A 16730-nucleotide genomic window follows, 5' to 3' on the forward strand; every position below is an offset into this window, starting at 1 on the left:
TGCTTAATATTGGTTCTAACTGACCTTTGCTTAGTATCATTTTTAGTATCATATTCAAACCAGTGCTCTAGCTGAAACTCTGAGGGACCTGACATTCCTCAGTAACAGGACTACCTGTGAAGAAGTCCTCAGGTCACTGACATGCTTTCAGTTTATTTCCTGTTCTCTTCTTGCTCTTAACCCTATTATCTGTTTATATATCCTAGGCCTGTCCAGGCACCCCATAATTCCCTACTTTAGCCTTCCCACCATGCTTGGACACTGATCAAACATTTTTATATGCCCAGCTGTTTTCTTGTGTGTACCCTCTCCCTTTGTCTTAAATGAAACTTTGCTTTGTCCCATACCTGCATGTTGGGGGCAAACTTCTTTAAGGGGCACTCCCCTCCGACTCACCAGGTGGGTAGGAGGGTAGACTTCCAGACTGTTGTTCTGTCCCTGTCCTCGGTTCTGCACTTTCTGACTGTCAGTCTGCAGTACGCTCTCTAGGTCTCCAGGCCTCCAATCATACTAAGTCTGACACCTGTATTGTCTTTTCCCTCTGTACTTTGTTTCTCTTGTCATCAGCAACTTCAAAATCTATACTGTTGTCTCCCTTGAGCCTCCCTCTTCCTACCTCCTTGAGACTACTGTCTTCCTTCCATAAACCCATTTGCCACCTTAGAGCACAACTCTAGGGCATGTTGAACCTTGTTGGTATTTGGAACTCCCAAGGTTTCAACCTTTGCGCTGACCATATTCCTGCCTTCTCGTGCTCTTGTATTTCTTCATAAATATGTGTTCTCTGGTTCCAGTTCTCCCAGTCATCTCTTGGCTGCTCAGCTTAGACCCAGTGGTCAGTCCTTTCAGAGCTATACTCTTTATGTGCCAAACTGCTGTGGGTGATGACAGACTCAATACGATTTAACCCCTGCTTCAAAGGAGTTTATAGGCCAGTAGTAGTCAAGTCGCACCCAAATTTGGTATATCTAGATTATGCCTTATCCTCTCTGAGAGCTGGTCCCATAACATTTTCTTCTGCAGTCAGTTTACTTCAATCATTTGCCCACCCTTCTGTAATTTAGTCTAGGAATCACTGCTTGGGGTAAACATCTGTCAAAATAAGCTCATGATTTTGAAATCTGCCCTCTTGAAGGAAACTTGAAAGAGTGGTTCTACTAATGGTATTACCAGCCTTGACTTTGTGATATGCATACTAAAGAATAGATGCCGCTTATTCGAGGGTCTGTCTCAATGTTAATTTACTGATACAGAAGATTTCTTCCTTTGCAGAACTGTGAAAGCATTTGATGTACACCACTTCTTGATTGAATTTAAGCTGACTTAAATGACACTTCTTAAAAGAATTAATCATTTTTATATTCTTAAACTTATGGTCATTTATGTCCTAACAAACTACATGCAGTTTCTCTGTTCTGCTTTGTTGACAGTTTTTCTAGCTGAGGTGTGTTAGCTCTTTTCAGGTTTCACCAAACTGTCTGTGTTAATGGAACTGCTAGAGATATATATATGAATTTTTTTTCCCTTAGAGACTAATAGTATTCAGAATGAAAGACTCATGGAGTATTAGCACTAGTTGGGAACCTTAGCAGTTATCTAGTCTAACACTGTCGTTTTATTAATTAAGAAAATGAAGACTAGAGATATCTTTATTTTCCCCCAGACACTTTGTCTCTCAGGGGTAGGCTGTTTGTGGGTCTAAAATACTGTTGTTGTATCCATGCACTTAATCTCACTTCTCAGATAGATTCTGCACTGGATGGAGTATAGAGGAATTATAGGAGCCCCTTGCAGCATTTAATTTTGATCGAAAAGGTGCTTGTTATGTAGAAATCAAATATAAAGACTACTTTGTACCTTATCACAGGGTACAAAACAGAACACGCAGAACTTTGGATTTGTATTGTTCACTTCATTTGGGATGAGGGACCTGAGCCCTTTAGACCTGGTGTGACAGATCTTAGAGACTATCTCTCATTTCTTGATATGCTTATTTTATTTGCAGGAGGGAAGCAAACAGCAAAGTTAAACTGCTCTACAGAGTGAAGAGATTCCTTATATATAAGGAAGAATGCCTATATACATTATATACGTACAAATGTGTGTTCAACGTATGTTGCATATCCACGGCATAGTCCATACGACTGGGAATCATGCTCTGTTGCAGTTATGGGGTTTGCTGAGAGAGAAGGAACTGATTATCAAATGCCAGTATAATTACTGGTTGGCTTTACTCAGTGCCAGGGTAAACTAGTAGAGGCAAATCACTAATACCACGATGCTAGCTGTGTGCTATAAACAGAATAATTGTCAACATGTGGGTGAGAGGACTAGAAAGAGTAGTTGAGGTTGGTAACAGTGAGAACTAGGGTAGTGAAGATAGAGAGGAGGTTGTGAATCTGGGAACTAACCCTGGATAAGAGTACAGGAAACAGACTAGACTCTGAGATGTTCTGTCCTGTAGCATTACATTTTAGGTAATTCAGAGTGTGTATATTTCAAAGTGTGTCTATTTATTGCCAATGTTCAGTAGCTGCCAATGTGCAGTAGCTGCTAATTTTTACTGTACCTTACTGAGACACAGTAATCTGAATAAGAATTCATTTAGCAAAAAGGAAGAATTTCTTATCTCAGCTTTGTGACAAGTATTAGGCTTGTATTGGCCAAACCAATCCAAAGTTGCTAGGGTTTTTGTTGATAGTGGATTCAATAGCAATCAGTAATGTAATTGTGTCTAGAAAGGTATAAGGTGATTATCTCATTCTGTTCTGCCTAGGTCAGACCATATCTATGGAATTGAGTTCATTTAATTTCTTTTTTTAAATTATTTATTTATTTGGCTGCATTAGTTCTTTGTTGCGGCACGCGGTCTTCTCTCTAGTTGTGGCTCGTGGGCTCTAGAGCCCACTGACTCAGTAGTTCCAGCGCATGGGCTTAGTTGCCCCGCGGCATGTGGGATCTTGGTTCCCCGACCAGGGATTGAACCCGCATCCCCTGCATTGGAAGGCAGATTCTTAACCACTGGACCACCAGGGAAGTCCCAAATTCATTTTCAGTTATTGTTTTCAGAGAGACTGATGAACTGAAGCACTGAATTCACAGCCAGGATGATGATGAAGACCCCAAACCATGTTGTAGAAGTAGTTGTCAAAAGACTTAGGAATTTATAAACCGTAGAAGGAAAATTCAGGAGAATATAATGCTCTCTGTAAAAGTTCGAAGGAATTTCATGAGAGAAAGAACTTAATCTTGTTCTGTGGTGGGCATAAGTAGTATCAATGTTACAAAATAAGGAGAAAAAGAAGCTTATAGTAAATGCTCAAGGGTGACTGCTTTGTTCTCTGCTGATGTGTGCAAACTGTAGCTAGATATCCATTGAATGTAAACATTATAGAGGTTCCTCTTACATATGAAAGTTGTGGTCAGGTGACCTTTCAGATCCCTTATACCACTAGATCTTATGATTTCTTGTGGCACTATAGAGAAAGGTTCCCAGGATTTGTGAAACAATTTATTTTAGGGTTTATAGAGAGGAAGGGATGGAGGAGGAGGAAAAGGAGAGTTGTTTAACAGGTATAGAGTTTTAGATTTTCCAATGTGAGCATATTTAACACTACTGAACTATATGTATACTTAAAAATGGTTAAGGTGGTAAATTACCTTATGTCTTCACCACAGTAAAAAGAGATAGAGGGAGTGGGGAATCAATTGTGACTGAGACTTTATTTAGCCTTGGAGTCAGTGTGGATAACAGAGCCATTAATACCCAAAAGAAACATGAGAGGTCAGGAGGCAGGTGTCTGGAGGAAGGTGTAGGTAGGTCTTAGTCTTGATTGCTCAAGGGACAACCAGCAGTGAAGTGCAGTATCACTTAAGAGGTTCTCAGACTCAGCAGGATTATTAGCAGTAGCCAAAGACAGCTTGGCCAGCAGAAGACATTAATTTGTTTTGAGGAGATAATCAGCACACTCAGTCAGAGAATCTTTGCTGAGCATCAAGCCAAGAAATGAAGCAAAGCCATCAATGGAAAGATGTATGATGATTAAAAAGTCAGACCACAGAGCGCAAAAGAAGCCAAAGTAAGTGACCTATGGCAATGAATAATGTGAGTTTTAGAGGACTGCTTGTATGTGTTGCAGGTGAATGGTGTTGGGGTGGATCTATTTGTTTAAAATAGCTATGACGGTTAGACAGAGCATATGGAGACTAACAGATAGCTGGAAATTCAGTTATTAGGGTTTGGGAAAGAGGTTGACTCTGGAATTGTCAACTGTTGACAGTAACTAGGGACACACAAATGTGGATGAAATGGTTAAAGGAGAACAAGCAGAAAATGAAAAGGGGACTTGGGACAGGCAGGACTGTAGGCAATACCTAGCTTTAGGGAGCTGATAGAGACACACTGAGTAGTTAGAAAGGTAGAAAAAAGTGCTATAGAATCCAAGCTAGAAGAGAGTGTTCTTAGGGTGAAACACTGCACAGGGGTTAAGAAATACTAATCTTAAGAAAAGAACTTCCAAAGAACAATTTGAGGGGAAAGTGAGCCAGAGCCTGTGTTTCAACAGATAAAGATGTGTGTGCATCAGTATGTAGAGGCTTCAGTATTAAGGTCTGCTCTAAAGAACTTTAGAGGCCAGCAAGTAAAGGCCAGCAAGGTAGAGCAGTGGCCCAAGTAGGAGAGGATAGCAGATGATTGTTCCCAGAAGTCAAGACAATAAAATGCATTGACTGTTTATAGTAACACTTTTCTTTCTCACTGGGGACAAAAACTAGTTAGGCTTAGTTTGGGGATATTTTGTTACTGTTTGTGTTTTTAAAATTTCAATCACTGATGTTTTCACATGGTTATAAACGTTTTCTGGTCATGGGTATAAGACATCCCTCATTCTTGCCTTCCCTCCCTGCACAACAAATATCCTGTATCCATCCACAAATGAAGGTACCTTTGTGGGAGCTGTGGGATCCAGCATCATACCCTAAAGAACCCAGAAGGAGCCTTGCCCACTGTACATTAGGCAATAGGCAGGCAGACCTTGGTACTGGCTGTAGATCCTGAAGTGATCTGTGAACTGTTTCCAGTCCCTCTTGACTGCAGTCTGGGAGCCCCCGGAGAACACTGAGCCAGACTGTCCCCCACAGATGAGAGAGCCTTCCTGGAAGTCCAGGTTTCCAGAGGAGATGATACAGCATTACATTGGAGCAAAAACAACAATACCAGCACAAGTTTGGACATGCTGGAGAGGGTGAGAGGAGCAGTTTGACCTCACCTGTGTCACCCCTCCCACATGGCAACACAGCTTAGTGCCAGGAGTGCCCTTTCTTAGTCCGTGATTCAGAAATGAAGGAGAGATAAAGACTTTCCCAGATGCAAAGGCTGAGGGAGTTCATCACCACTAGTTCTGCCATAAAAGAAATGCTGAAAGGAGTTCTTCAAGCTGAAATAAAAAGGCAGCTATTAATAACATGAAAACGTATGAAAATATACAACACACTGGTAAAGGTAAGCGTATAATCAAATTAAGAATACTCTAATACTCTAAAATAGTGGTATAAGGTTGAAGGATAAGAGTATTAAAAAAAACTATAGCTACAATAATTTGTTCATGAATTTACAATGTAAAAAGAGGTACATTATACATCAAAACCCATAAAAGGTGGGGGGGGAGTAAAGGGGTAGAGTTTTTATATATGATTAAAGTTAAGTTGTTATCAGCATAAAATACATTATTATATCTATAAGATATTTTATGTAAGCCTCATGGTAACCACAAAGCAAAAACCTAAAGTAGATACACAAAAGGTAAAAGAAGGGACTCAAAGCACACCACTATAGAAAATCATGTTTACTAAGGAAGACAGTGAGAGAGGAAGAGAACAAGGGAACTGCAAAAATAGCCAGAAAACTGTAAGTTGGAATTAGTAATATCTTACCTATCAATAATCACGCTAAATGTAAATGGATTTGATTGGAGAATCAAAAGGCATAGATTGGTTGGATGGATTTTAAAAAACAAAAAAATAATATATGGTGCCTACCAGTGTCTCACTTCAGTTTTGAGGTCACACATGGGCTCAAAGTGAAGAGATGGAAAAGATATTCCATGCAAGTGGAAACCAAAAGAGTACAGGGGTACCTCTACTGATGTCAGACAAAATAGATGTTAAGCCAAAAATGGTAACTAGAGAAGAGAAGGTCATTATATAATGATAAATGGTTCAATTCATCAAGAAGATATAACAATCATAGATATATATGCATGCAACATTGGAGCACCTAAATGTATTAAGATGTACTAAAAGATCTGGAAGGAGAAATAGACAATAATAAAATAATCTTCAGGAACATCAATACCCCAGCTTTAATCAACAATGGATAATCATCCGGACAGAATATCAACAAGAAAACATTGGACTTGAGCCGTACTTTAGACCCAGTGGACCTAACAGACATATTCAGAACATTCTATCCGAAAATAGCAGAATACACATTATTCTCAAGCACACACAGAACTTCTCCAGGATAGACCATATGGTAGGTCACACAACAAGTCTTAACAAATTTAAGAAAATTAAAATCATACCAAGTATATTTTTTGACTACAGTGGTATAACACTATAAATCAGTAACAGGAGGAAATTCAAAAATTCACAAATGTGTGGAAATTAAACAACACAGTCCTGAACAACCAATGGGTCAAAAAAAGAAATTTAAAAAAAAGAAAAGAAAACAACTGAAAAGAAATCAAAAAGGAAATTTAAAAATATCTTGGAACAAACAAAAATGAAAACACACCATACCAAAATCTACGAGATGCTGCAAAACCAGTTCTAAGAGGGAAGTTAACAGTGATAAATGCCTATATTAAGAAAAAAGACCTCAAACAACCTAATTTTGTATCTCAGGGAACTAGAAAAAGAAGAACAAGCTAAGCTCAACGATAGCAGAAGGAAGGAAATAACAAAGATCAGAGTAGAAATAAATGAAATAGAGACCAGAAAAACAATAGAAAAAGGTAAGTGAAATTAAGGCCTGGTTTTTTGAAAAGATAAACCAAATAGACAAACCTTTAGTTAGACTAGGGAAAAAAGAAGGTTAAAGTGAATTAAAATTAATAATGAAAGAGGAGACATTACACCTTATACCACAGAAATGCAAAGGATTGTAAGAGACTGTAATGGATGTTTATATGCCAATATAACCTCGAAGAAACGGATAAATTCCTAGAAACATACAATCTATGAAGACTGATTCATGAAACAGAAAATCTGAACAGACCAATAACAAATAAGGAGATTGAATCAGAAATCAAAAACTTCTCAGCAAAGCAAGTCGAGGACCAAGTTGGCTTCACTGGTGAATTCCATCAAACGTTTAAAGAAGAATTAACACTAATCCTTCTCAAGCTCTTACAAAACGTCAAAGAGGAGCAAAACTCTCAAACTCATTTTACAAGGCCAGCATTACCCTGATACCAAAGCCAGATAAAGACATTACAAGAAAAGATAACTATAGGCCAGTATCCTTGATGAATACAGATGCAAAAATTTTCAACAAATATTAGCAAACTGACATTAACAGCACATTAAATGGGTCATACACCATGATCAAGTGGAGTTTATGCATAGGATTCAACATATGCAAATCAGTTAGTAAGGTACACCACTTAATAGAATGAAAGATAAAAATTATACAATCATCTTAGTAGATGCAGAAAAACCATTTGACAAAGTATAGCATCCTTTCATGAGAAAAACTCTCAGCAAATTGCGTATAGAAGGAACATACCGTAACATAATAAAGGCCATATATGGCAAGCCCACAGCTAATGTCATACTCAAAAAGCAAAATGTTGAAAGCTTTTCCTTTAAGATCAGATATTAGACAGGGGTGCCCACCATTACCACTCCTATTCAACATAGTAGTGGAAGTCCTAGCCAGAGCAGTCAGGCAAGAGAAAGAAATAAAAGGTACCCAGTCAGAAAGGAAGGAGTAAAATTGTTTGTTTGCAGATAGGATCTTATATGATATGATCTCCACCAAAAAAAAAAGAACCTGTTGAAACTAATCAACAAATTTATTAAAGTTGCATGATGCAAAATCAGCACATAAATCAGTTGAATTTATATATAGTAACAATGAAATATATGAAAAAGAAATAAAATAGCCCCATACACAATAGCATCAAAAACAATAAAATACTTAGGAGTAAATTTAACCAAGGAGGAGAAAGATCTGTACATTGAAAACTACAAGACTTAGATGAAAGAAATTGAAAAAGATGCAAATAAATAGAAAGATATCCTGCATTGATGGATTGGAAGAATTAATATTGTTAAAATGTCCATATTACCCAAAGCCATCTATGGATCCAATGCAATCCCTATCAAAATTTCAGTGGTATTTTTCACAGAAATAGAAAAAAGATCCTGAAATTTTAGTGGAACCACAAAAGAACCCAAATAGCCAAAGCAGTCCTGAGAGAGAAGAACAAAGCTGAAGGCATCACACTTCCTGATTTAAAACTATATTACAAAGGTACAATAATCAAAACAGGGTGGGTACTGGCATTAAAATAGACACATAGACCAATGGAACAGAATTGGGAGCCTGGTAAGAACCCCCTTGTGGACAACCAACTAGTATTTGGTAAGGAAGTCGAGAATATTCAGTGGGGGGAGTACAATCTCTTCAGTAAGTGGTATTGGAAAAACTGGATAACCACATACAGAAGAATGAAATTGGGACTTCCCACCAGGGAAGTCCCAAAACTGTCACTGTCTGCAGATGACATGATACTGTACATAGAAAGTCCTAAAGGCTACCCGAGAACTATTAGAGCTCAGTAATGAATTTGGTAAAGTATCAGGATACAAAATTAATATACAGAAATCTGTTGCATTTCTATACACTAACAACACTAACAACAAAGTATCAGAAAGAGAGATTAAGGAAATAATCTTATTTACCATCACATCAAAAAGAATGGATGCTACTTTTAATGTTTTTAGTTTGATACTGAGTGAATTGGTTAAAGTTTTAAGGTTGGTAGCATCACGCAGAGCAAGCATGGACTGAGCAAAGAGGTATCCTAGGAGAGATATCCTAGGAGTAGTACTTTGATAGAGACTTAGAGCAGGCAACTGAAACTTTTATTGTCTAAAACTGGGGGAGGTAAAGGCATGAAGGGCTGGCTTACACGTCTTCACAAGCGTGTGCTCACACTCAACATGGGTTAAGGATACCCCATGTGGGTGTGACCAAGGAGGAGTCTTCAACAGATAGATTCCTTCACTTTTCAGAAGAATCTGGGGAAGAGGAGGTGGGAGAAGATGCTGGTATGACTATACAGTTTCCCCCACAACACCTCAACTTCCTTTTATTCCTACCTGATTCAGTGGTTCCAGGACCAGGGCTGCAGTTGCAGGGGCCAGAAGCAGGGGTGATTCCTAAGCAAGAAACCTTAACTGTACTTCTAAACTTTTACGTCAGGATTCCTAAAGGCCTAATGTGATAGACTGTGCATTCACCCCATCTGGCAAACTTGGGTTTGACAGTGAATACAGCTATATTACCTAGTGGTTGAGATAGACCACTAGTTCTATACCTATGGAATGATACCCTATGTAAATGGGAGTGGGCTGAAGGGGAAGCATTTGCTAGATGGTATTGCTGCTGGCAATCTGGACCAGCACAGTAGCCAAACCTATTGTCCCTTCCTGTCACTTCCAAAGGTGGAAAAGTTAAAATTCAATGAGAAATGGAGAGAAGCTCCCAAGACTGAACCAGGAAGAAATAGAAGATATGAACAGACCAAGTAATGAAATTGAATAAGTAATTTAAAAACTCCCAGAAAACAGAAGTCCAGAATCAGATGGCTTTACAGGTGAATTCTATGAAACATTTAGACAAGAGTTAATACCTATCCTTCTCAAACTATTCCAAAAATTGCAGAGGAAGGAATACTTCCAAAGTCGTCCTGTGAGGGCACCATCACCCTGAAACCAAAATCAGACAAAGGTATCACAAAAAAAGAAAATTACAGACCAATATCACTGATGAACACAGGTACAAAAATCCTCAACAAAATACTAGCCAGTCGAATCCAACAATACATTAAAGGATCATACACCATGATCAAAAGGGATTTGTCTCAGGGATGCAAGGATTTTTCAGTATCCACAAATCAGTCAGTGTGATACACCACATTAACAAATTGAAGAATAAAAACCATATGATCATCTCAGTAGATGCCAAAACCGATTTTGATAAAATTCAGTATCCATTTATGGTAAAAACTCTCCAGAAAGTGGACATAGAGTGAACGAACATACCTCAACATAATAAAGCCCAAGTATGACAAACCCACAGCTAACATCATACTCAATGGTGAAAAGCTGAAAGCATTCCCTCTGAGATCAGGAACAAGACAAGGATGTCCTTCTCACCACTTCTTTTTTTTTTTTAATTTTTTTTTATTTTTAAATTTATTTATATATTTATGGCTGTGTTGGGTCTTTGTTTCTGTGCGAGGGCTTTCTCTAGTTGTGGCAAGCGAGGGCCACTCTTCATCGCTGCCTCTCTTGTTCTCTGCGGAGCACAGGCTCCAGACGCGCAGGCTCAGTAATTGTGGCTCATGGACCCAGCCTCTCCGCGGCACACGGGATCCTCCCAGACCAGGGCCCGAACCCGTGTCCCCTGCATCGGCAGGCAGACTCCCAACCACTGCGCCACCAGGAAAGCCCCCTTCTCACCACTTTTATTCAACATAGTTTTGGAAGTCTTAGCCACAGCATTCAGAGAAGAAAAAGAAATAAAAGGAATCCAAACTGGAAGTAAAACTGTCACTGTTTGTTTGTGGGGTGTTTTTTGGCTGCGTTGGGTCTTCGTTGCTGCGCTCAGGCTTTCTCTAGTTACAGCAAGTGGGGGCTACTCTTGGTTGCAGTGCATGGGCGTCTCATTGCGGTGACTTCTCTTGTTGCAGAGCATGGGCTCTAGGCACGTGGGCTTCAGTAGTTGTGGCACACGGGCTCAGTAGTTGTGACTCGCAGGTTCTAGAGCACAGGCTCAGTAGTTGTGGTGCACAGGATTAGTTGCTCCACGGCATGTGGGATCTTCTCAGACCAGGGATCGAACCCGTGTCCCCTGCATTGGCAGGCAGATTCTTAACCACTGCGCCACCAGGGAAGTCCCAAAACTGTCACTGTCTGCAGATGACATGATACTGTACATAGAAAGTCCTAAAGGCTACCCGAGAACTATTAGAGCTCAGTAATGAATTTGGTAAAGTATCAGGATACAAAATTAATATACAGAAATCTGTTGCATTTCTATACACTAACAACAAAGTATCAGAAAGAGAGATTAAGGAAATAATCTTATTTACCATCACATCAAAAAGAATGGATGCTACTTTTAATGTTTTTAGTTTGATACTGAGTGAATTGGTTAAAGTTTTAAGGTTGGTAGCATCACGCAGAGCAAGCATGGACTGATAAGAAACAATAGGATCTGGAGACCAAGGCTTCAGAACATATAAAATAACAGACAATTGGCAGTGTCAAGCGTAAGCTGTTCTGGAAACAGAGAGGGTTGGGCCAGGGATAGTGGCCCTAGGATAACCGTGAGTTCTGCTGGTGTGTGGGTTGAAGTCAGGCCATATAAATTATGTGAATTGTTGTAGGTAGGTGGGTAGGTGGAATCTTCAAGTTTAGTGGGAAAGATCAGTAAATGCTCAAGTTAGGTGACATTAAATTAAGAATATTATTCACAGGACAAACCTGTGTAACCAAAGACATTTAAAATATCACTCGTGCCCCAGAGTGCCTTACAGTGACTGAGCCAGTCATCTGGTGTGTCTGGGTGCCTAGGGTGTATTAACCAGCAAGAGTCCTGCCAAATTGCCTGTCAGTTAATACAGCAGAACATTTGAAGATTCATACTGTTCATATAAATAGAGAAAAGGCAGGCCTTACAGTAAACTAATTTACTCCTGATGTTGCCAGATACTGCCCTCCATATTTAGTGATGCTCTACATAATTGCCAAAACCTTTTCAAGAAAGCTTAATGTGAAGGGGTAAACATTAGATACCAATACCTAAAGCTTTTACTGAGGAGGAGAGGTTGTTCAGGTAGAAAGTAGAACATATGTGAGGGTTGGAACTATTTAAAAATATGTATATGACTTTCTACAATGAAAGTTCCTTTGAACATTTCATCTTTCTCCACTTTTCATTTAGACTAGTTTTTTTGTAATTGGTGAGGGTCCTCAGGTTCATTTGTTTGAATAACAGCTATGTTATGGTTTTCGCAATGCCATCATCCCTGTGTATCCTTGGGGGACTGGTTCCAGGAGACCCGCTGATACCAACATCTGTCTATACTCCGGTCCCCTGTATAAAATGATGTAGGATGAATACAGTTGAGTTTCACAGCCCTGGATATGGGAAGGTCGACAGTACAGTTGTAGTAGTTGACTACTTTTCCTGTCCTCTTAACCTCCTTTGATCACTAGTAAAGAGTACACAATGAATTTAGAGCCCAAACTTGACTTTGGATAAAGTGTACTAATGCCCTTACTTATAAATGTAAGTAATTGATTATTTTTAAAACGTTACCAGGTTTGTTTTTTAGTAAGTCCATTTTTCTGATTAATGAGGCAAGAGTCTAGGGTAACTTATACAGTCATGATATAGAAAAGTTACGTTCTCTCTGTTGTGTTTGTTACCACTAGAGATTTTTTTTCCCCCATGAAAAGTATAGGGAGGCCAGTAATCTCTTTCTCTGATTCAGATTTTAAAACTGTAAAAGAAGCTTGGTGCAAAATCATTACAGGCCTATGTTTGGAAGTGAAAATATTTCTTTATGTATAAAAAGTTCTGAAATGATTTTTTTGTGTAAACTTCTTGTGAGGTCAGGAACTATTATTCAGTTACAAATTAATCATTTATGTTGTTCTTTATCAGTGCATTCTTTTTTAACTAGTAATATTTGTTAGAGCAGTTGTAGTTTTATAGACAAATTGAGTGGGCGGTGCAGAGAGTTCTTCCTGTTCTTCCTACAGTTTCTGCTATTATTAACATATTGCATTAGTGTGGTACATTTGTTACAGATTATGAGCCAATATTGATACATTATTATTAACTGAAGACCATAGTATATATGGTTCACTGCTTGTGTTGTATATTCTGTGGGTTTTGACAATGTATAATGACATGTATCCACCATTTTCCTCAAACTCAGAGGTTGCTTCCTCAGCCGTGTCCAGTCTACTAATCAGCCCATCAAAGACATTCTTCATTTTTCTTATCGTGTTTTTGATCTCTAGCATTTCTTTTTACTTTTTTCTTAGAATTATCCATCTCTCTGTTTACATTGCCCATCTGTTCCTGCATGCTGTCTGCTTTATCCATTAGAGCTCTGAGCATATTTATCATAGTTGTTTTAAATTCCCAGTTTGATAAATCCAGCATCCCTGCCATGTCTGGTTTGGATGCTTGCTCTGTCTCTTCAATTTGTGTTTTTGCCTTTTAGAATGCCTTGTAATTTTTTTCTTGGTCGCCAGACATGATGTACCCAGTGAAAGGAACTGCTGTAAACAGGCCTTTAGAGATGTGACAGTGAGATGTGGGGAGGGAAGCCTTCTGTATTCCTATGATTAGGTCTCAGTTTGTTAGTGAGCCTATGGCTCTGGACTGTGAACTTGACAAATGTTTCTCAGGTTTCTTTCTCCCTCCCTAGGTGGGACAGGATGGCTGGAGTGGGTTGGAGTTGGGTGTTTCCCTTCCTTGGGTCAGTTAGGCTCTGGTTAACTAGTTTCTCCTGAGGGCAGGCCTTATTAAGAACACACTGCTTTGGATATTTCAAATTGTTGAAATTCATTTCTCCTCCCCCTACCAGAAGCCAGAGGGGATTCTTCTCTCATATTTACTGTGGAAACCTGGTCGAGCTCCTGGAGGAAATCTCACAATATTGAGGGGATCCCCCTATGACTGGGTCCCCCTGGAGTTTTTAACTCTCAGAGTTGTCCACGCTGAGATTTTCCTACCCTCGCACTGATTCGCATGCGGTTTCCACTTGTGAGTCTCTTTCAATCAGCTGCAGCTCCCTGTGTTCTCCTGTTGATCTCTCCAGCCTTGGGGGCATTGCTTTGCTCTGTGTTCTCTGCAAGGGAAGCCAACTAACCCTTTTTATGGTATGTTGAAACATACATTTGAAATGAATCTTTTATTTCACCTTAGAAAAAAAAGGCTTTGAAAAAAATTACTATTAGAATATAGTTAATTGTAAAGACCTAGAAAATACCTAGAATTCCTAGCAGATTTTTACTTTAGAATATAGGGATCACAATACAATAAGAGCTAAATTATTGAGTCTTTACCCTTTACCACACACAGTTCTAGATGCTTACAAGCCATTAATTTATTTAATCCTCACAGCAATCTTGTTATGTAAGGTATTTTTATTATCCCCATTTTATAGATGAGGAAGCCAAGGGTTAGAGAAATTACAAAACTTTCCCAAGGTTTTACAAACTAGCACGTGGCAGAGCTGGGATTTGACCACCATATTTCCTTGTGAGCTCACGCTTTAAAATGAGAGCTAGATTTGGAGGAAAGGATACTTTGTAAATGATTAGTTTTCTTTTTTTTTTAAGTTTTTAAGTCATTGATTATACTAATAGTACCCCCTCCCCCCCCCTTTGGAGGAGTGGGTATATTTGTGAAATCAAAGAAAGGGTTTCTTTTTCAGTTTTAAGAATTCCTAATTTCACTGGTTTCTGGAAAGGAATTGAGGGTATAAAATAGTGTAACTTGATCCGCAAGTAAATTGCTTACATAGAATTCAGAGTTATCTATTCAGACTGACCAGCATTTAAGATTTCCTTGTTTAGTCTTTAGTTTTCAATTAAAGCAGCTTCCCCTCCTTACCCCATTATGTCCTAAAGCCCTCTAATGTTTTACATAATACATTTAAGTGTGTAAATAATAACACCATGTACTTTATCTGATTTATGTAATCAAAAGGTTTTACAAATTTCAACACTGATAGTCTTATTACCAGATAAGAAATAGATAGATGTTTAACTCTAAAATACCCTCGTATAAAAACAGAAGTGATTCAGCCGAGTGTACAGTAAGGCTACCTTCCTGCCTGTGCTTCCACTTTGTCACTCAAGTACAGACCACTTCCCCAGGAGAGTTTGTTTGGGTTTGTCTTGTTAGTTCTTGCCTTAAGGAAGTACACTTGGTTTTCTCCTTCATAGGTTAGATTAGGAAAAACCCTCTTCTTTTTTAAGCAGTTTGAAACTATGGTAATAGAATGTGGCGTTAATGGGTTTTCTTTGTAACCTCCAAACAGAGCAACATTTTGCAGATGTCGTACTTAGTGAAGAATTTCTCAACCTCGGCATTGAACAAGTGTGCAGCTTAATCTCGAGTGACAAACTTACCATTTCTTCAGAAGAGAAAGTAAGTGTATTTTTCTTTTCCCAGTGTACAGTGATATAGTATTTTTCCTTTCTTTCACTTTGTTTTGTAACTTTGTGATCCTGTATGTGTAGTGACAGCCAGTGATCTTTGATCTGGAAGTTGAGAAACTCCGCTAGTTGACTTGTTGGTTGCGTAAATAACTGTGTTCTCACCCCTTAGGAGCGTCCCTAAATGGTTAGACACCAGAGTTTTGTGCTTGACCCCACAGCAAGAGCTTGCATACATTGAACTATCTGAAACAAAGGGCCTTTGGGGAACTGGGTTTCTTCTCACAGCTAGATACCAGGGAAAATTGTGATCTAAACATAATATTCTCAGACTTCCCTGGTGGCACAGTGGTTAAGAATCCACCTGCCAATGCAGGGGACATGGTTCAAGCCTTGGTCCGGGAAGATCCCACATGCCGTGGAGCAACTAGCCAGTGCGCCACAACTACTGAGTCTGTGCTCAAGAGCCCATGAGCCAAAACTACTGAGCCTGTGTGCCACAACTACTGAAGCCTGCATGCCTAGAGCCCATGCTCCTCAACAAGAGAAGCCACCGCAATGAGAAGCCTGCGCACAGCAACAAAGAGTAGCCCCCGCTCACGCTCAGCACAACTAGAGAAAGGCCGCATGCAACAACGAAGACCCAATGCAGCCAAAAATAAATAAATAAATTAATTAATAAAAAGAAGCCACTTCAAAAATAAATAAACAAATAAACATAATATTCACAAACCAAAGTAATTTCACCATCATGTGAGTTGGACGAAGTCACCCAGGTGGCAAAGTTTAGCTAGTTCCAGACTGACCTCTTCCTTCAGACTGGCCCCTGCAGCTTACACCCCACCCTCTCCATGTGTCCTTCCCCCTTTCCAGAGCCCTGTGCAGCTGCTTTGTCTGGTTGTAGCCTGTCTCTCCGAAGTTGGGGTTGCCTTTTTCAACCACCTGCACCTTTTGTATCGGTGGAGGGAGAAGCTTCTCAGTGGGTTTTATTCTTTGGGTAGGTTTTGTAGCTTGTGGGAATCAGGGGGCAAAAGCTTATGAACCTGCAGTGTTTGGAGGAAGTGAAACTTGAGTTTTTCCTTTGTGTGATTTGTTGTATAAACTTTGTTGTTCTTTTCCTCAAGGATATTCATACTGCTTGGGGCAAAAAGACACATTTCTTATAATATTTACCAAATAAAAAAATATGTGAAAGTGGTTGTGAAATGTATAATCTTAACACCCCAGAAATATAGAGGAGAGGAAGACACTAC

The 16730-nt window shown here is 39.2% G+C and overlaps 1 protein-coding gene across 9 annotated transcripts in view; it reads left to right on the forward strand.

The window, feature by feature from the left end:
- Positions 1-16730, forward strand: part of KLHL2 (kelch like family member 2) — a 122498-nt gene that overhangs the window by 80880 nt on the left and 24888 nt on the right. For all 9 annotated transcript variants that reach the window (XM_033857229.2, XM_033857231.2, XM_033857230.2 and 6 more), the window contains one exon: positions 15360-15469. In XM_033857229.2, coding sequence (XP_033713120.1) covers positions 15360-15469 — 110 coding nt within the window. The remainder of the gene's footprint in view (positions 1-15359; positions 15470-16730) is intronic.

The sequence above is a fragment of the Tursiops truncatus genome, chromosome 5 (assembly GCF_011762595.2).
Source record: "Tursiops truncatus isolate mTurTru1 chromosome 5, mTurTru1.mat.Y, whole genome shotgun sequence".
Lineage (NCBI taxonomy): Eukaryota > Metazoa > Chordata > Mammalia > Artiodactyla > Delphinidae > Tursiops > Tursiops truncatus.